The 15,975-nt window shown below is 43.5% G+C and overlaps 2 protein-coding genes across 12 annotated transcripts in view; one reads left to right on the top strand and one right to left on the bottom strand.

The window, feature by feature from the left end:
* The window catches only part of LOC141100048 (calcium-binding protein 2-like), a 144,809-nt gene that overhangs the window by 126,320 nt on the left and 2,514 nt on the right, over positions 1-15,975 (bottom strand). For 5 of the 11 annotated variants that reach the window (XM_073588226.1, XM_073588225.1, XM_073588231.1 and 2 more), the window contains exon 2: positions 11,417-11,654. The exons of the other annotated variants lie outside the window; for them this stretch is intronic. In XM_073588226.1, coding sequence (XP_073444327.1) covers positions 11,417-11,575 — 159 coding nt within the window. In that variant the 5' untranslated portion in view covers positions 11,576-11,654. The remainder of the gene's footprint in view (positions 1-11,416; positions 11,655-15,975) is intronic. 11 annotated transcript variants of the gene reach the window in all.
* Positions 4,836-15,975, top strand: part of LOC141100051 (glutathione S-transferase P 1-like) — a 78,656-nt gene continuing 67,516 nt past the window's right edge. The window contains exon 1 of the mRNA XM_073588236.1: positions 4,836-4,924. The gene's annotated coding sequence lies outside the window, so the exon portion shown is untranslated. The remainder of the gene's footprint in view (positions 4,925-15,975) is intronic.

The following is a 15,975-nucleotide window of genomic DNA, read 5'->3' as shown; positions in this document are numbered from 1 at the left end:
CCTGTGACCCTAACCAAAGAGCCTAATACATACTATACTGCCTTGTGACCCTAACCAAAAGCCTAATACATGCTATACTGCCCTGTAACCCTAACCAGAGCCTAATACATGCTATACTGCCCTGTAACCCTAACCAGAGCCTAATACATGCTATACTGCTCTGTGACCCTAACCAAAGAGCCTATTACATACTATACTGCCCTGTGACCATAATCAAAGAGCCTAATACATGCTATACTGCCCTGTGACCCTAACCAAGAGCCTAATACATGCTATACTGCCCTGTGAACCCTAACCAAGAGCCTAATACATGCTATACTGCCCTGTGACCCTAACCAAAGAGCCTAATTCATGCTATACTACCCTGTGACCTCAACCAAAGAGCCTATTACATACTATACTGCCCTGTGACCATAACCAAAGAGCCTAATACATGCTATACTGCCCTGTGACCCTAACCAAGAGCCTAATACATGCTATACTGCCCTGTGAACCCTAACCAAGAGCCTAATACATGCTATACTGCCCTGTGACCCTAACCAAAGAGCCTAATTCATGCTATACTACCCTGTGACCTCAACCAAAGAGCCTAATACATGCTATATCGCCCTGTGACCTCAACCAAAGAGCCGAATACATGCTATACTGCCCTGTGAACTTAACCAAAGAGCCTAATACAAGCTATACTGCCCTGTGACCTTAACCAAGGAGCCTAATACATGCTATACTGCCCTGTGACTGTAACCAATAACCTAATACATGCTATACTGCCCTGTGACCCTAACCAAAGAGCCTATACATACTATACTGCCTTGTGACCCTAACCAAAAGCCTAATACATGCTATACTGCCGTGTAACCCTAACCAGAGCCTAATACATGCTATACTGCCCTGTAACCCTAACCAGAGCCTAATACATGCTATACTGCTCTGTGACCCTAACCAAAGAGCCTATTACATACTATACTGCCCTGTGACCATAACCAAAGAGCCTAATACATGCTATACTGCCCTGTGACCCTAACCAAGAGCCTAATACATGCTATACTGCCCTGTGAACCCTAACCAAGAGCCTAATACATGCTATACTGCCCTGTGACCCTAACCAAAGAGCCTAATTCATGCTATACTACCCTGTGACCTCAACCAAAGAGCCTAATACATGCTATATCGCCCTGTGACTGTAACCAATAACCTAATACATGCTATACTGCCCTGTGACCCTAACCAAAGAGCCTATACATACTATACTGCCTTGTGACCCTAACCAAAAGCCTAATACATGCTATACTGCCGTGTAACCCTAACCAGAGCCTAATACATGCTATACTGCCCTGTAACCCTAACCAGAGCCTAATACATGCTATACTGCTCTGTGACCCTAACCAAAGAGCCTATTACATACTATACTGCCCTGTGACCATAACCAAAGAGCCTAATACATGCTATACTGCCCTGTGACCCTAACCAAGAGCCTAATACATGCTATACTGCCCTGTGAACCCTAACCAAGAGCCTAATACATGCTATACTGCCCTGTGAACTTAACCAAAGAGCCTAATACAAGCTATACTGCCCTGTGACCTTAACCAAGGAGCCTAATACATGCTATACTGCCCTGTGACTGTAACCAATAACCTAATACATGCTATACTGCCCTTTGACCCTAATCAAAGAGCCTAATACATGCTATACTGCCCTGTGACCCGAATCAAGAGCCTAATACCCAACTATACTGCCCTAACCCCAAACTAAGAGCCTAATACGTGCTATTCTGCCCTGTGACCCTAACCAAGAGCCTAATACATACTATACTGCCCTAACCCCAAACTAAGCCTAATGCATACTACACTACCCTGTGACCTTAACCAAAGAGCCTAATGCATGCTATACAGCCCTGTGACCCTAACCAAAGAGCCTAATACATGCTATACTGCCCTGTAACCCTAACCAGAGCCTAATACATGCTATACTGCTCTGTGACCCTAACCAAAGAGCCTAATAAATGCTATACTGCCCTGTGACTCTAACCAAAGAGCCTAATACATGCTATACTGCCCTGTGACCCTAACAAGAGCCTAATACATACTTTACTGCCCTGTGACTCTAACCAAGAGCCTAATACAAGCTATACTGCCCTGTGACCCTAACCAAGAGCCTAATACATGCTATACTGCCCTGTGACCCTAACCAAAGAGCCTAATACATACTATACTGCCTTGTGACCCTAACCAAAAGCCTAATACATGCTATACTGCCCTGTAACCCTAACCAGAGCCTAATACATGCTATACTGCCCTGTAACCCTAACCAGAGCCTAATACATGCTATACTGCTCTGTGACCCTAACCAAAGAGCCTATTACATACTATACTGCCCTGTGACCATAATCAAAGAGCCTAATACATGCTATACTGCCCTGTGACCCTAACCAAGAGCCTAATACATGCTATACTGCCCTGTGAACCCTAACCAAGAGCCTAATACATGCTATACTGCCCTGTGACCCTAACCAAAGAGCCTAATTCATGCTATACTACCCTGTGACCTCAACCAAAGAGCCTATTACATACTATACTGCCCTGTGACCATAACCAAAGAGCCTAATACATGCTATACTGCCCTGTGACCCTAACCAAGAGCCTAATACATGCTATACTGCCCTGTGAACCCTAACCAAGAGCCTAATACATGCTATACTGCCCTGTGACCCTAACCAAAGAGCCTAATTCATGCTATACTACCCTGTGACCTCAACCAAAGAGCCTAATACATGCTATATCGCCCTGTGACCTCAACCAAAGAGCCGAATACATGCTATACTTCCCTGTGAACTTAACCAAAGAGCCTAATACAAGCTATACTGCCCTGTGACCTTAACCAAGGAGCCTAATACATGCTATACTGTCCTGTGACTGTAACCAATAACCTAATACATGCTATACTGCCCTGTGACCCTAACCAAAGAGCCTATACATACTATACTGCCTTGTGACCCTAACCAAAAGCCTAATACATGCTATACTGCCGTGTAACCCTAACCAGAGCCTAATACATGCTATACTGCCCTGTAACCCTAACCAGAGCCTAATACATGCTATACTGCTCTGTGACCCTAACCAAAGAGCCTATTACATACTATACTGCCCTGTGACCATAACCAAAGAGCCTAATACATGCTATACTGCCCTGTGACCCTAACCAAGAGCCTAATACATGCTATACTGCCCTGTGAACCCTAACCAAGAGCCTAATACATGCTATACTGCCCTGTGACCCTAACCAAAGAGCCTAATTCATGCTATACTACCCTGTGACCTCAACCAAAGAGCCTAATACATGCTATATCGCCCTGTGACTGTAACCAATAACCTAATACATGCTATACTGCCCTGTGACCCTAACCAAAGAGCCTATACATACTATACTGCCTTGTGACCCTAACCAAAAGCCTAATACATGCTATACTGCCGTGTAACCCTAACCAGAGCCTAATACATGCTATACTGCCCTGTAACCCTAACCAGAGCCTAATACATGCTATACTGCTCTGTGACCCTAACCAAAGAGCCTATTACATACTATACTGCCCTGTGACCATAACCAAAGAGCCTAATACATGCTATACTGCCCTGTGACCCTAACCAAGAGCCTAATACATGCTATACTGCCCTGTGAACCCTAACCAAGAGCCGAATACATGCTATACTGCCCTGTGAACTTAACCAAAGAGCCTAATACAAGCTATACTGCCCTGTGACCTTAACCAAGGAGCCTAATACATGCTATACTGCCCTGTGACTGTAACCAATAACCTAATACATGCTATACTGCCCTTTGACCCTAATCAAAGAGCCTAATACATGCTATACTGCCCTGTGACCCGAATCAAGAGCCTAATACCCAACTATACTGCCCTAACCCCAAACTAAGAGCCTAATACGTGCTATTCTGCCCTGTGACCCTAACCAAGAGCCTAATACATACTATACTGCCCTAACCCCAAACTAAGCCTAATGCATACTACACTACCCTGTGACCTTAACCAAAGAGCCTAATACATGCTATACAGCCCTGTGACCCTAACCAAAGAGCCTAATACATGCTATACAGCCCTCTGACCCTAACCAAAGAGCCTAATACATGCTATACTGCCCTGTAACCCTAACCAGAGCCTAATACATGCTATACTGCTCTGTGACCCTAACCAAAGAGCCTAATAAATGCTATACTGCCCTGTGACTCTAACCAAAGAGCCTTATACATGCTATACTGCCCTGTGACCCTAACCAAGAGCCTAATACATACTTTACTGCCCTGTGACTCTAACCAAGAGCCTAATACAAGCTATACTGCCCTGTGACCCTAACCAAAGAGCCTAATACATACTATACTGCCTTGTGACCCTAACCAAAAGCCTAATACATGCTATACTGCCCTGTAACCCTAACCAGAGCCTAATACATGCTATACTGCCCTGTAACCCTAACCAGAGCCTAATACATGCTATACTGCTCTGTGACCCTAACCAAAGAGCCTAATAAATGCTATACTGCCCTTTGACTCTAACCAAAGAGCTCACCAGTAGGAAAAAAATCACTCTAAAGATAGGCTGTATAGATGGAAAAACAGTTCTTGCTCCTTTAGTAGTAGCATACAAGTTATTTATTCAACTACGTGTTTCAATGCTGAACTGCCGTCTTTTACAAATAAAAAAAATGATGCTAAGGGCAGGTGCAGTTATGTTAATTAGACAGTAATCAGAGTGGGATATGATTTTCTCGGAAGTGGCGAGAGAAAAAAATTTATCCACCTTCTTCATACACATTCAAAAAATGGATGCAGGAGAGAGGAACGGAGATGTGTGGATAAAACATTGCCGTGATAAGGCTAAAACGAAGGCTAGAGCTGAACGCGCATCGGGGTGAGTGCCATCCAGACAGGGTAACCACGCTACCAGTATGTATGCCACACATTTTGTGCACTATGCCTCATAGGTTCACTTATGTCCATTTCACATTAGGATCTATAATTGACCATATGGGTGCACAGCTACCTATGATTATATTGTGACAGCGCTGTAAAGCGCTGCGGAATATGTTGGCGCTATATAAATAAAGATTATTATTGACATGTACATTGTTTTAACCCTCTTATGGTCTGTCCCTATGGCATATACGGTAGTTAATGACATGATTCTTTTGTGACTGCAATGATACATCTGTACCGTCACAAGATTGTAACACCATCACTATATATCTTGTTGCACATATGACATTGTGGTGTATTTTTCTCCTCCTTTGGGTTTTGTGCCCCCATTTTTCACTGCATTCCCGTGATGTTATGCATTTTGATATGTAATGAAGGTTATTCATATTTTATTTACTTGATTTATGAACTTTGGAGTCCGCTTTCTTCTTTTGTTCTGTGTCACTCCGTATTCCTTTAGAAGATAAATTTGTGTATGTATGACTTTAATACTTGGATTAACCCCACAATTGCTGAGCCTGCAAAATCAGGTCAGTTTACACAAGCGGGAACAAAGCCTGGCTAATTATAAATGATTCTAACATTAAAGCGTTGGCGGCACAGAGCATCATTACAATTCTTTTCTAAAGGGAAGCCTGTCTACTGCTTCATCTCTGCTATGAAAGTAGCATTCAGAAGTGCAATATTTATGAATATGGGGTTAATGCTTGCAGTGAGCTGCCAGCGCTGTCGCCAATGAGTCCCATATGAACATGATGTGCAGGCTCCCTTGTCCCCCTGCTGCTACTCCACAGTAATAGGGAGAATGTTGTCAATCAATGACTGGTGGCCGCAGACTCGGACTGGCCTGCTAGAGCACAGGCGAATCCTCTCGTAGGCCCCTAGGAAGTAGTACTTATGAGTAGTGCTATTGCACTTGATTTACAATTTGCAGAAAAAGGTATAGTCTAATTATTCATTAAAGGGAATCTGTCACCCATTTTTTGTGATATGATGTAAAGATATCATTCAATTTAGTGTCACATAAGCATTATAGCAGTACTTTTGATATCCCCTGACTCCCCACCTTTGATGCATAAATGCCAATTTTAGCTCTCCTGCGGTGTATGTAAATCACTGCGGTCCAGTCCGATGGACGGTGCTTATTCTCCCCCCCTCCTCGGCTTGCTGTACATATTGTGTTCTGTGAATATCACAGATCCCATAGACTTGCAGCGCGTGCACATTGAAATGTCCTCCCGCGCTTGCGCAGTATGCTTTGCCCAACTGTGGGCAAAGCATAAAATCATTATTGCGCATGTGCCGGCATACGCCATTATGTTCTATGGCTCGGAAGTATCGCAATACTTCTGGGCCATAGAACGTAATGGCGTATGCGCAATAATGATTTTATGCTTTGCCCACAGTTATTTCACAGCTTTTAACCCCTTTAGCCCCAAGCCTGTTTTCACTTTCATGACCACGCCAAATTTTACATTTCTGACTAGTGTAATTTTAAGAGGTAATAACTCTAGAACGCTTCATTGCATCCCACTGATTTTGAGAGGAGTTTTTGTGACATATTGTACTTTATGATAGTGGTAACATTTCTTCAATACGACTTGCGTTGAAATCTTCAAACTTTTAATTTTTATGCCCTTAAAACAGAAAGCTATGTCACACAAAATAGTTAATTTCCCACATGTCTACTTTGCATTAGCACAATTTTTGAAACAATTTTTTTTGTTAGGAAGTTATATGGGTGATAAATTAACCAGAGATTTCTCAGTTTTCCTTTGAAAGGAAAATTTGAAGTGACTTTGAGGGGTCTATATGACAGAATATACCCAAAAGTGACACTGTTCTAAAAACTGCACCCTACAATGTACTCAAAACCACATTCAAGAAGTTTTATTAACCCTTCATATGCTTCACGGGAATCTTTTGAATGTGGAAAAAAAATGAACATTTAACATTTTTTTCACAAAAATTTTACTTTACACCCAAATCTTTTTATTTTTACAAGGGTAACATGAAAAAATGAATCTAAAATTTATTGTACAATTTCTTCTGAGCATGCCGATATCCAATATGTTGAGGAAAACCACTGTTTGGGCGCACGGCAGCGCTCAAAAGAGATGAAGCACCATTTGACTTTTTGAAGGTAAAATTTGCTGGAAGTATTAGCGGACGCCATGTCACGTTTGGAGAGCCCCTGATATGCGTAAACAGTGGAAACCGCCCATATGTGACACCATTTTGACTAGACCACTCAGGGAACTTATCTAAATGTGTGGTGAGAACCTTGAACCCCCAGGTGCTTCACAGAATTTTTATAATATAGAGATGTGAAAATGAAAAAATCAGCACTGCAGTGACAGAGAAACTTGCTACAGTATGCTCTGAGCATGGTGTAGCAAGTCTTGTAGCTCTGGTGACCTGGATGTCGTCATGATGACATCTGGTCACAATGGCAACGAACGGTCCCTCGCAATGACGGCACTGATTGGAGTGTCAGGTGTTGGCTGTCAGAATAAGCTAACACCTGGCACCAATCGCACGCTCAGGCTCTGTACGAGCAAAATAGCCATGATGTATCCGTACGTTCAAGGTCAGTAAGTACCAGCTAACCTGGACGTTGGACGTATAGATATGTCCATGGTTGTAAAGTGGTTAGTTTTTTCTCTATTTTTCTAAATCCCCTTTTGGAGACTTGCACTTGTCATCATTTATGCTATATACTGTATAACCATAGTATTGCAGTATTTATTGTAAAAGATGTTCTCCTATGACGCTCACCCACAGGCTGGGCTTCATAAGAGGACCAAGATGGCGGCGACGGGAGCCTTCAGCAGTCCATTGAAGCATAAGGAAAGTTTTGACTATTTTGTAGGTCAGCAAGAATATGGCGATGTCAAATTTATATAATTTTTTTCATTATTTTTGTATAATTAATACACTCTGAAAAAATATAATTTGTTTTGTAGGGGTCACCATTCTTTTTAAAATTTTCCATCAGTGGAACTGTACAAGAACTTTTTTTTTGTGTGACAAGATGTAGTTTTCATTAGTGGCATTTTATGCTGTGTGTGACTTTTTGGTCACTTTTATTAACTTTTTGTAGGTAAAAAGGTAAGAAAAACACCAATTTTATATTTTGTTTATTTTTTACATACATTATTCACATATATTTATAATTGTCATGCTATCTTTAGTATTCTACGGCTTGATATGATCATGCCAATACCAAATTTGTATGGGATGTTTTATGTTTTGCCTCTTTTTACAAGAACTGACTGGAAAAAAACATATATTTTTGGAACACTGTATTCTGATACCTAGTGTGAGGAGCTGGCCACAGACTAAAGACTATTGGACCAAAGGATGTAGAGTGGAGTTTATGGCTCTAATGGATACAGACTTTTCCAGCATGGAGCACCAGTACATTGATCTTTTTGTTTCATTTTATTAGAGATTTGCTAGCTTGTCAATTTAAGGTGCACAAATCTCTCCTGGAAAGTGTTCAGCCTCACAAATCAATGTTTCTATTCAGTGACAGAAAGCAGAAGAAGAAGTGTGGGCAGGATCTCATATATACATAAGGCCTACTTTAGCATTTCTGTCCTTCATCTGGTGAAGACATGTGTGTTTTTGTTCCTCTCTGCAGGGGGAATCCCTAATACACAAGCTGCAGATAGGGTGGAGACTGGGCTTCTGGAACTTTCTTCAGCAAATATTTAAGAGGGAAGGTAAAGGTACCGTTACACTTAGCGATGCACCAGCGATCCCGACAACGATATGGATCGCTGGTGCATTGCTAAGTGGTCGCTAGTGAGCTGCCACACAGGCAGATCTCACCAGCGACATCGCTGGGGTCGGGGGTCGCTACTTACTTGTCAGACGTGGCGATCCTGACGTTCTCCCGCCCGCGTCCACGCGTCGCTCGTCGGCGCCATAGGAAGCCCAGCAGGAAGCGCCCGACGAGAAATGATCCAGGACCTTCTCGCGCGACCAGCGATAACCAGCGGGGGAGCCGGTCGGAGGTAAGTATCACATGTAGCGATATCGCTAGCAGTATCGCTGCTACGTCACAAAACCAGTGACATTACAGCGATATTGCTAGCGATATCGCAGTGTGTAACGGGGGCTTAAGAACACTTCTGCCCATCCAGAGGGCTGATCCCGGGAGAGGGAGAACAAAAAGCCACATGTTTACTGAATGGTTGATATAGTGACATCGAGGGCTGAGGATATGTCGCCGAGATCCTTGTGCCCACATATGGATGGCCTGGATACAAGTGCTACGATCGTATGTTGTCTGGATTTGAGGAAATATCCTAAGGACTGTTGGTGCCGTCTGTAGCTTGATAAACATGCTACGTCCGAGGGATCTTTACATGTTTATTTTTAAATCTTTAAAACATGTTTTTCTTTCTAAATTTTGACCCACTAGTCTCACAAAGGCACTTGATCATGTAATCCTTAGATTGTATTGATCATACAGTGTGCTACTTATGTTGCACATTGTATTATCTAACCTCTTAGTGTTTGACTGACAGCTAGCCTATCAGGTCTTGCCCCTGGCAGGATCTAGTTGGGTTAGTGATATAACCATTGTCAGGCCTCCCGTTGCAAGAGCAAGTTGTCGACACCCCTTTATCATTCTGTGGGGGTGTCAATAGGATTACAAAGGGAACGATTTTCCTTTGTCAAACTCCTCACTTCCCTTTTCAGATATACAAATACTTACCGTATATACTCGTGTATAAGCCGAGATTTTCAGCTCATTTTTTTGGGCTGAATGTCCCCCTCTCGGCTTATACACGAGTCATATATAGGGGGGGCTGGGGAGGGGGAGCGGGGGTGTCAGAGACCATACTTACCCCCTCCTGGCAATTCTCTGCAGCCCCTGCTTCTCCCTCGGTCGTCTGCTTCCTGAGTTCAGCGGTCACGTGGTACCGCTCATTAAACTAATGAATATGTGCATATTTATGAGTTTAATGAGCGGTACCACGTGACCGCTGAATGCAGGAAGCAGATGACCGATGGAGAAGCAGGGGCTGCAGAGAAGACTGTGCGCCAGGAAGGGGTGAGTATGATGGGGCAGAGCAATATTCACCTGTCCCCGTTCCATCGCCGTGCACCGCTGTGTCTCCGGGTCCTCCTGCTGTGACTTTCAGGTCAGAGGGCAGGATGACGTAGTCAGTGCGCGCCCTCTGCTGAACATCACTGCAGAGACCAGGGAGACACAGCGGTGGATGGTGATGGAACAGGGACCGGTAAATATCGCCGGTGTCGGGGGCTCAGTACACCGGCACCAGGCCCCCAGCGACGGAGAGGTGAATGTCATTTTTTTTTAATTGCAGCAGCAGTTAATAAGGGGTATTTATGCATCTTATGGGGCAGCATTAACCCTTGTGCAGCAATATATGGGGGGTATTTATGCAGCATCTTATGGGGCAGCATTAACCCTTGTGCAGCAATATATGGGGGGTATTTATGCAGCATCTTATGGGGCAGCATTAACCCTTGTGCAGCAATATATGGGGGGTATTTATGCAGCATCTTATGGGGCAGCATTAACCCTTGTGCAGCAGCATATGGGGGGTATTTATAGAGCATCTTATGAGGCAGCATTGACCCTTGTACAGCAGCATATGGGGGCTATTTGTGGAGCATCTTATGGGGCAGCATTAACCCTTGTGCAGCAGCATATGGGGGTATTTATAGAGCATCTTATGAGGCAGCATTGACCCTTGTACAGCAGCATATGGGGGCTATTTGTGGAGCATCTTATGGGGCAGCATTAACCCTTGTGCAGCAATATATGGGGGGTATTTATGCAGCATCTTATGAGGCAGCATTGACCCTTGTACAGCAGCATATGGGGGCTATTTATGGAGCACCTTATGGGGCAGCATTAACCCTTGTGCAGCAGCATATGGGGGGTATTTATAGAGCATCTTATGAGGCAGCATTGACCCTTGTACAGCAGCATATGGGGGCTATTTGTGGAGCATCTTATGGGGCAGCATTAACCCTTGTGCAGCAGCATATGGGGGTATTTATGGAGCATCTTATGGGGCAGCATTAACCATTGTGCAGCAGCATATGGGGGTATTTATGGAGCATATTCTTGGGCCAGCATTAACCCTTGTGCAGCAGCATATGGGGGTTTATCTATGGAGCATCTTCTTAGACCACCATTAACCCTAGGCTTAGACGCGAGTCAATAAGTTTTCCCAGTTTTTTGTGGCAAAATTAGGGGGGGTCGGCTTATACACGGGTATATTCGGGTATTTGGCCTAATTTGCATATTAATAAAAAATGTTGATTTCTCAGTAATGGAAGAACGGACTGGCCATGCAAAAGATTTGAGGACTTGTCATTGAAGGAGCTACATGCATGGACTTATAAATAGCTTGGGGGTACATTGTAATTCTCCTACCTGTAATCCATTGCCGCACTTTAGTCGCTCTCGTAGGGACCGTAGCACAGGGGTTTCAGCAATAGGAATCCTCTGCTCTCTTGCTGGGACCGTGTCTTCTTTTTCTGTTGGAGTCTCTGATACATCTTCTCCAGATTTGATTTTAGCCCTTGATTTCATGAATTTCTTTCGTGAAACTGTTGAATTTGATCTTCCAGCTCCGCTCTCATTGTTCTCATTTAGAGAACGCTGGGTTTCTCTTAGGAAGAAGAACATTACTTTGCTGTCTCACTCCTTGTACTAGTTGTCCTTGTTCTACACATTCACTGGAAGACCTGTCCACACTTCATATTCCCTTCCAATAGTATTACATTTCAGAACATGAAACCTCCACATCTATTATGTATATCACATAGTAATTACCAAGTCATCAACGATCAATTGTCCCAATATTAGACTCTACATCAGTTTAGTGGCCTGCTTTCAAGCAGTGGTACACACCAAAATCAACTATTGACATGAAATTGAAATTGTTAATCCTAATCTGTAACCAAGTCTGTATGGTAAAAACCCTTTAGCCATGGTTTCTTTAATTATAGCGTAACCATTGTAGTTAAAGGATCAGGTGTATCTTTAATTATGAACAAGTCACAAGCCTCAGCTTCTGACAAGGAACAGATAAGAAGGGTAGATGAGAAATCATTACCGGGCTTCGTCAAAGAGTCAACTGACATCTGATCCTCAAAATGTTTTTGTGGGGCACAATATGCTCACAGCGTTGTATGGTAAAGTGCCAGCTATTGTAATAAAATATTAATCAACCAATTATTATTCCAAACATCATCTGTTCATGTATACACAAAGAAGTGAAATACACTATTGAGGTCAACTATGTGGAACTGATTCGGTATGTAGACAGATCAGTCTTAACATTAAAACCACAACGTGAACAACATTGATTACATTGGTCAATTTCTGCAATATATTAGGCAGCAAGTGAACAATCATATGTCAATATAGATGTGAGCTCAGCATATGAGCCCGCCTCAAAGTCAGGGATACAACACAAGACGTAAATATAGGTCTTCAAGAGGTTAATAGGGGCCAAACTGTGATAGCTAGGCACTGGGTAAGAGTAGTTTTAAAATGACTGGGCCTGTCTACTGTTCCTGGTGAAAGTGATCTAAGAAAGAACAACCAGTGCCAGGATCATGCCATCCAAGGGGCTAACTTTCAGGTCCCATCCCGCAGATGAGCTACTGTAGCATAAATTGCTGAAAAACACAAACTATTATAGAAATGTGAAAATAGCATAATCAGATGGACACAGTTTGATTCCCTATAAAAAGCAAAAACAGGCTAGCCACAAATAACATCTAAAACTTTTTTCTTTATGGGCATGTAGTTTTAGAGAAGACATGTCACTTGCTCAAAAAATTTTCTTTATTAAATGACTTGTAAAAATCCCTGAGCTCCCCTGATTCTGCCCTTCTTTTCCATTATGCTCTGTGTTGTTCAATTGCTGAGATATTCACATTTGTGGCATTTGGAGCCAGGGCTGCCACTAGGAATTTCTGGGCCCCATACTGGCAAAATTTTCGGGGCCCCCTTGAGACTCTACCCAGGCTCCACCCCTGCCCCGCCTCCACCCCTCAAACTGTCCACAATCACGCCGCTCTCTCTTGGAAAAACTCCACTTCTCACCAATCACACATTAACAGTTCCCATCTCCAGATCACAGCAGCTCTTGTTCTGGCCAAAAGATTTTTTAAATCTGCCACCATGATAAGTAGACTCTTTTGGCCAGGCCCTACTCTACTCTAACCTATTAAACATTTGTTAAAATATCCAGTACTTTTTTTTTACATATATTTTTATTTATTTTTCAATTTTTAAAATGACCAATAATATCACATCCAAAGGGACAAATACCACCGAACCATGTCCAGAACACATATTACCACCACACAGTGCCCTATAATACCACATACAAGGAACAAATACCACTGCACCATGTCCAGACAACATATTGCCACCACAGTGACCAAATAATATCACATACAAGGGACAAATACCACCGCACCATGTCCAAACCACATATTACCACCACATGGTGACAAATAATACCACATACAAGGAACAAATACAGCCACACCATGACCAGACCACATATTACCACCACAGTGACAGAATAATATCACATACAAGGGACAAATACTACCACACCATGACCAGACCACATATTACCACCACATGGTGACTGAATACTGCAATGTGATCATTAATAAAAAAAACAAAAGCAATACTATTACCATAAGTGCCATTATACAGAGGAGATCTGTACTTAGTATGCAGTGTCTGTTGTCTGTGTACAGGTAATACAGTGATTATCGGTGACATTATACACAGGAGCTCTGTATATAGTGTCAGTGAACAGGTAATACATGGATCATCAGTGACACTATACACAGGAGCTCTGTATATAGTGTAAGTGTACAGGTAATACAGTGATCAGCAGTGATATTATACACAGGAGCTCTGTATATAGTGTCAGTGTATAGGTAATACAGTGATCACTAGAGACATTATACACAGGAGCTCTGTATATAGTGTCAGTGCACAGGTAATACAGTGATCACCAGTGACATTATTCACAGGAGCTCAGTATGTAGTGTCAGAGTACAGGTAATACAGTGATCACCAGTGACATTATACACAGAAGATCTGTATATAGTGTATAGCAGGGGTCCTTAACCTGTAGCTCGGGAGCCACATGAATTGTGGCTCGTGGGTGTCTGCCAGCTTGGTGCATTAGCTCCAGGTCTAGCAAACAGGTATGAGGAGCACATCTCAAAATGGTGAATTTTGTGAGTTGCCCTGCACAGAAGAGCAGATCTGGAAGCACATATACTGGTCTTGGGGGTTTAGAGACAATTTAAGTATGATACGCTGCAGACAGGATAATACTACATGTCAGAGGAGGTGCTTGAAGCTGGATGATACAGTGCGTTGGGAGTGCTGGATGGGAAAATACTGTAGCGACCTCTGGATCTTGGTATACTGCTTTGGGGTGATTTCTGTGGAAAAGCTTTGGTTATCGTTATACCCGTAATGGTGACTTTGGTTGCGATTACTGTGAGTGGAGCTGGATGTATCTCACGACTTTCTCTCAGAGCTGAATGTGGCTCTCTAGGTAAGAATAGTTGGGGATCACTGGTGTATAGTATCAGTGTACAGGAAACATACTGACTTACCAGTGACGTCTCTATGTGAAGTCCTTCAGGTTGCCTCTACCGAGGTCCCCGCAGATCTTTCCTCACTCCCCAAACACTATCGTCAGTATGCAGATGTGTTCTCCAAAAAGGCGGCGGAAACCCTTCCACTGCATCGCCCCTATGACTGTTCTATTGACCTCTTGCCGGGTGCTGAGCCTCCCCGGGGTCAAGGCTACCCATTATCTCTCCCGGAGACAGAGGCCATGTCTCAATACATCAGGGAAAATCTGTCAAAAGGATTCATTAGGAAATCAGTGTCACCAGCGGGAGCGGGATTCTTCTTCGTCCAGAAGAAGAATGGAGAACTGCGACAATGCATCGATTACAGGGGTCTTAACGCTATTACCGTTAAGAACAAGTATCCTCTGCCCTTGATATAGGAACTGTTCAATAGATTACGAGGAGAGAGAGTTTTCACCAAATTATATCTGCGGGGGGCCTATAACCTGATACGCATCCGTGAGGGGGACGAATGGAAGACAGCGCTTAACACCAGAGATGGCCATTATGAGTATCTGGTTATGCCTTTTGGTCTTTGTAATGCATTGGCTGTCTTCCAGGACTTTGTCAATGATATCTTTCGGGATATGCTCTCCACTTCGGTGGTTGTCTATCTGGATGACATCCTCATCTTCTCTCCAGATATGGACTCCCACCGGAGAGAGGTTGGCAAAGTCTTCGCTCGCTTGCGAGCTAACTCCCTCTACGCCAAGTTGGAAAAGTGCCTGTTTGAGCAGGAGTCCTTGCCTTTCCTGGGCTATATTATCTCTGCCCAGGGTTTGGTTATGGATCCTGCCAAACTGCAGGCGGTAATGGACTGGCTGGAACCCCAGTCCCTCAAAGTGGTGCAGTGCTTTCTAGGGTTCGTGAACTACTACCGCCACTTCATTCCCCACTTCTCCACCTTGGTAGCGCCCTTGGTTGCCCTCACCAAGAAGGGAGCAAACCCCAAGTTATGGTCAGAACAGGTATCCAAGGCCTTTTTCTCAATCAAGTCCCACTTTGCTAGCGCTCCTATTCTACATCGTCCCGATGTAGCTAGGCCATTCATCTTGGAGGTGGATGCCTCTTCCGTCGGTGCTGGAGCATTCCTCTTTCAGAAGGACGCTTAGGGTCGGAACCACTTCTATTCCAAGACCTTTTCACCGGCGGAGAGGAACTATTCCATCGGGGACAGGGAGTTGCTAGCAATGAAATTGGCATTCTCGGAGGGGAGACACCTCCTGGAAGGGGCTCGGTTCCCTTTCCAGGTGTTCACCAACCATAAGAACTTGTTCTACCTACAGACAGCCCAGCGGCTGAATT

The sequence above is a fragment of the Dendrobates tinctorius genome, unplaced genomic scaffold (assembly GCF_039654945.1).
Source record: "Dendrobates tinctorius isolate UK_male_01 unplaced genomic scaffold, ASM3965494v1 ptg000103l, whole genome shotgun sequence".
NCBI classification, from domain to species: Eukaryota; Metazoa; Chordata; class Amphibia; order Anura; family Dendrobatidae; genus Dendrobates; species Dendrobates tinctorius.
This window is presented reverse-complemented; position numbering and strand designations above follow the sequence as displayed.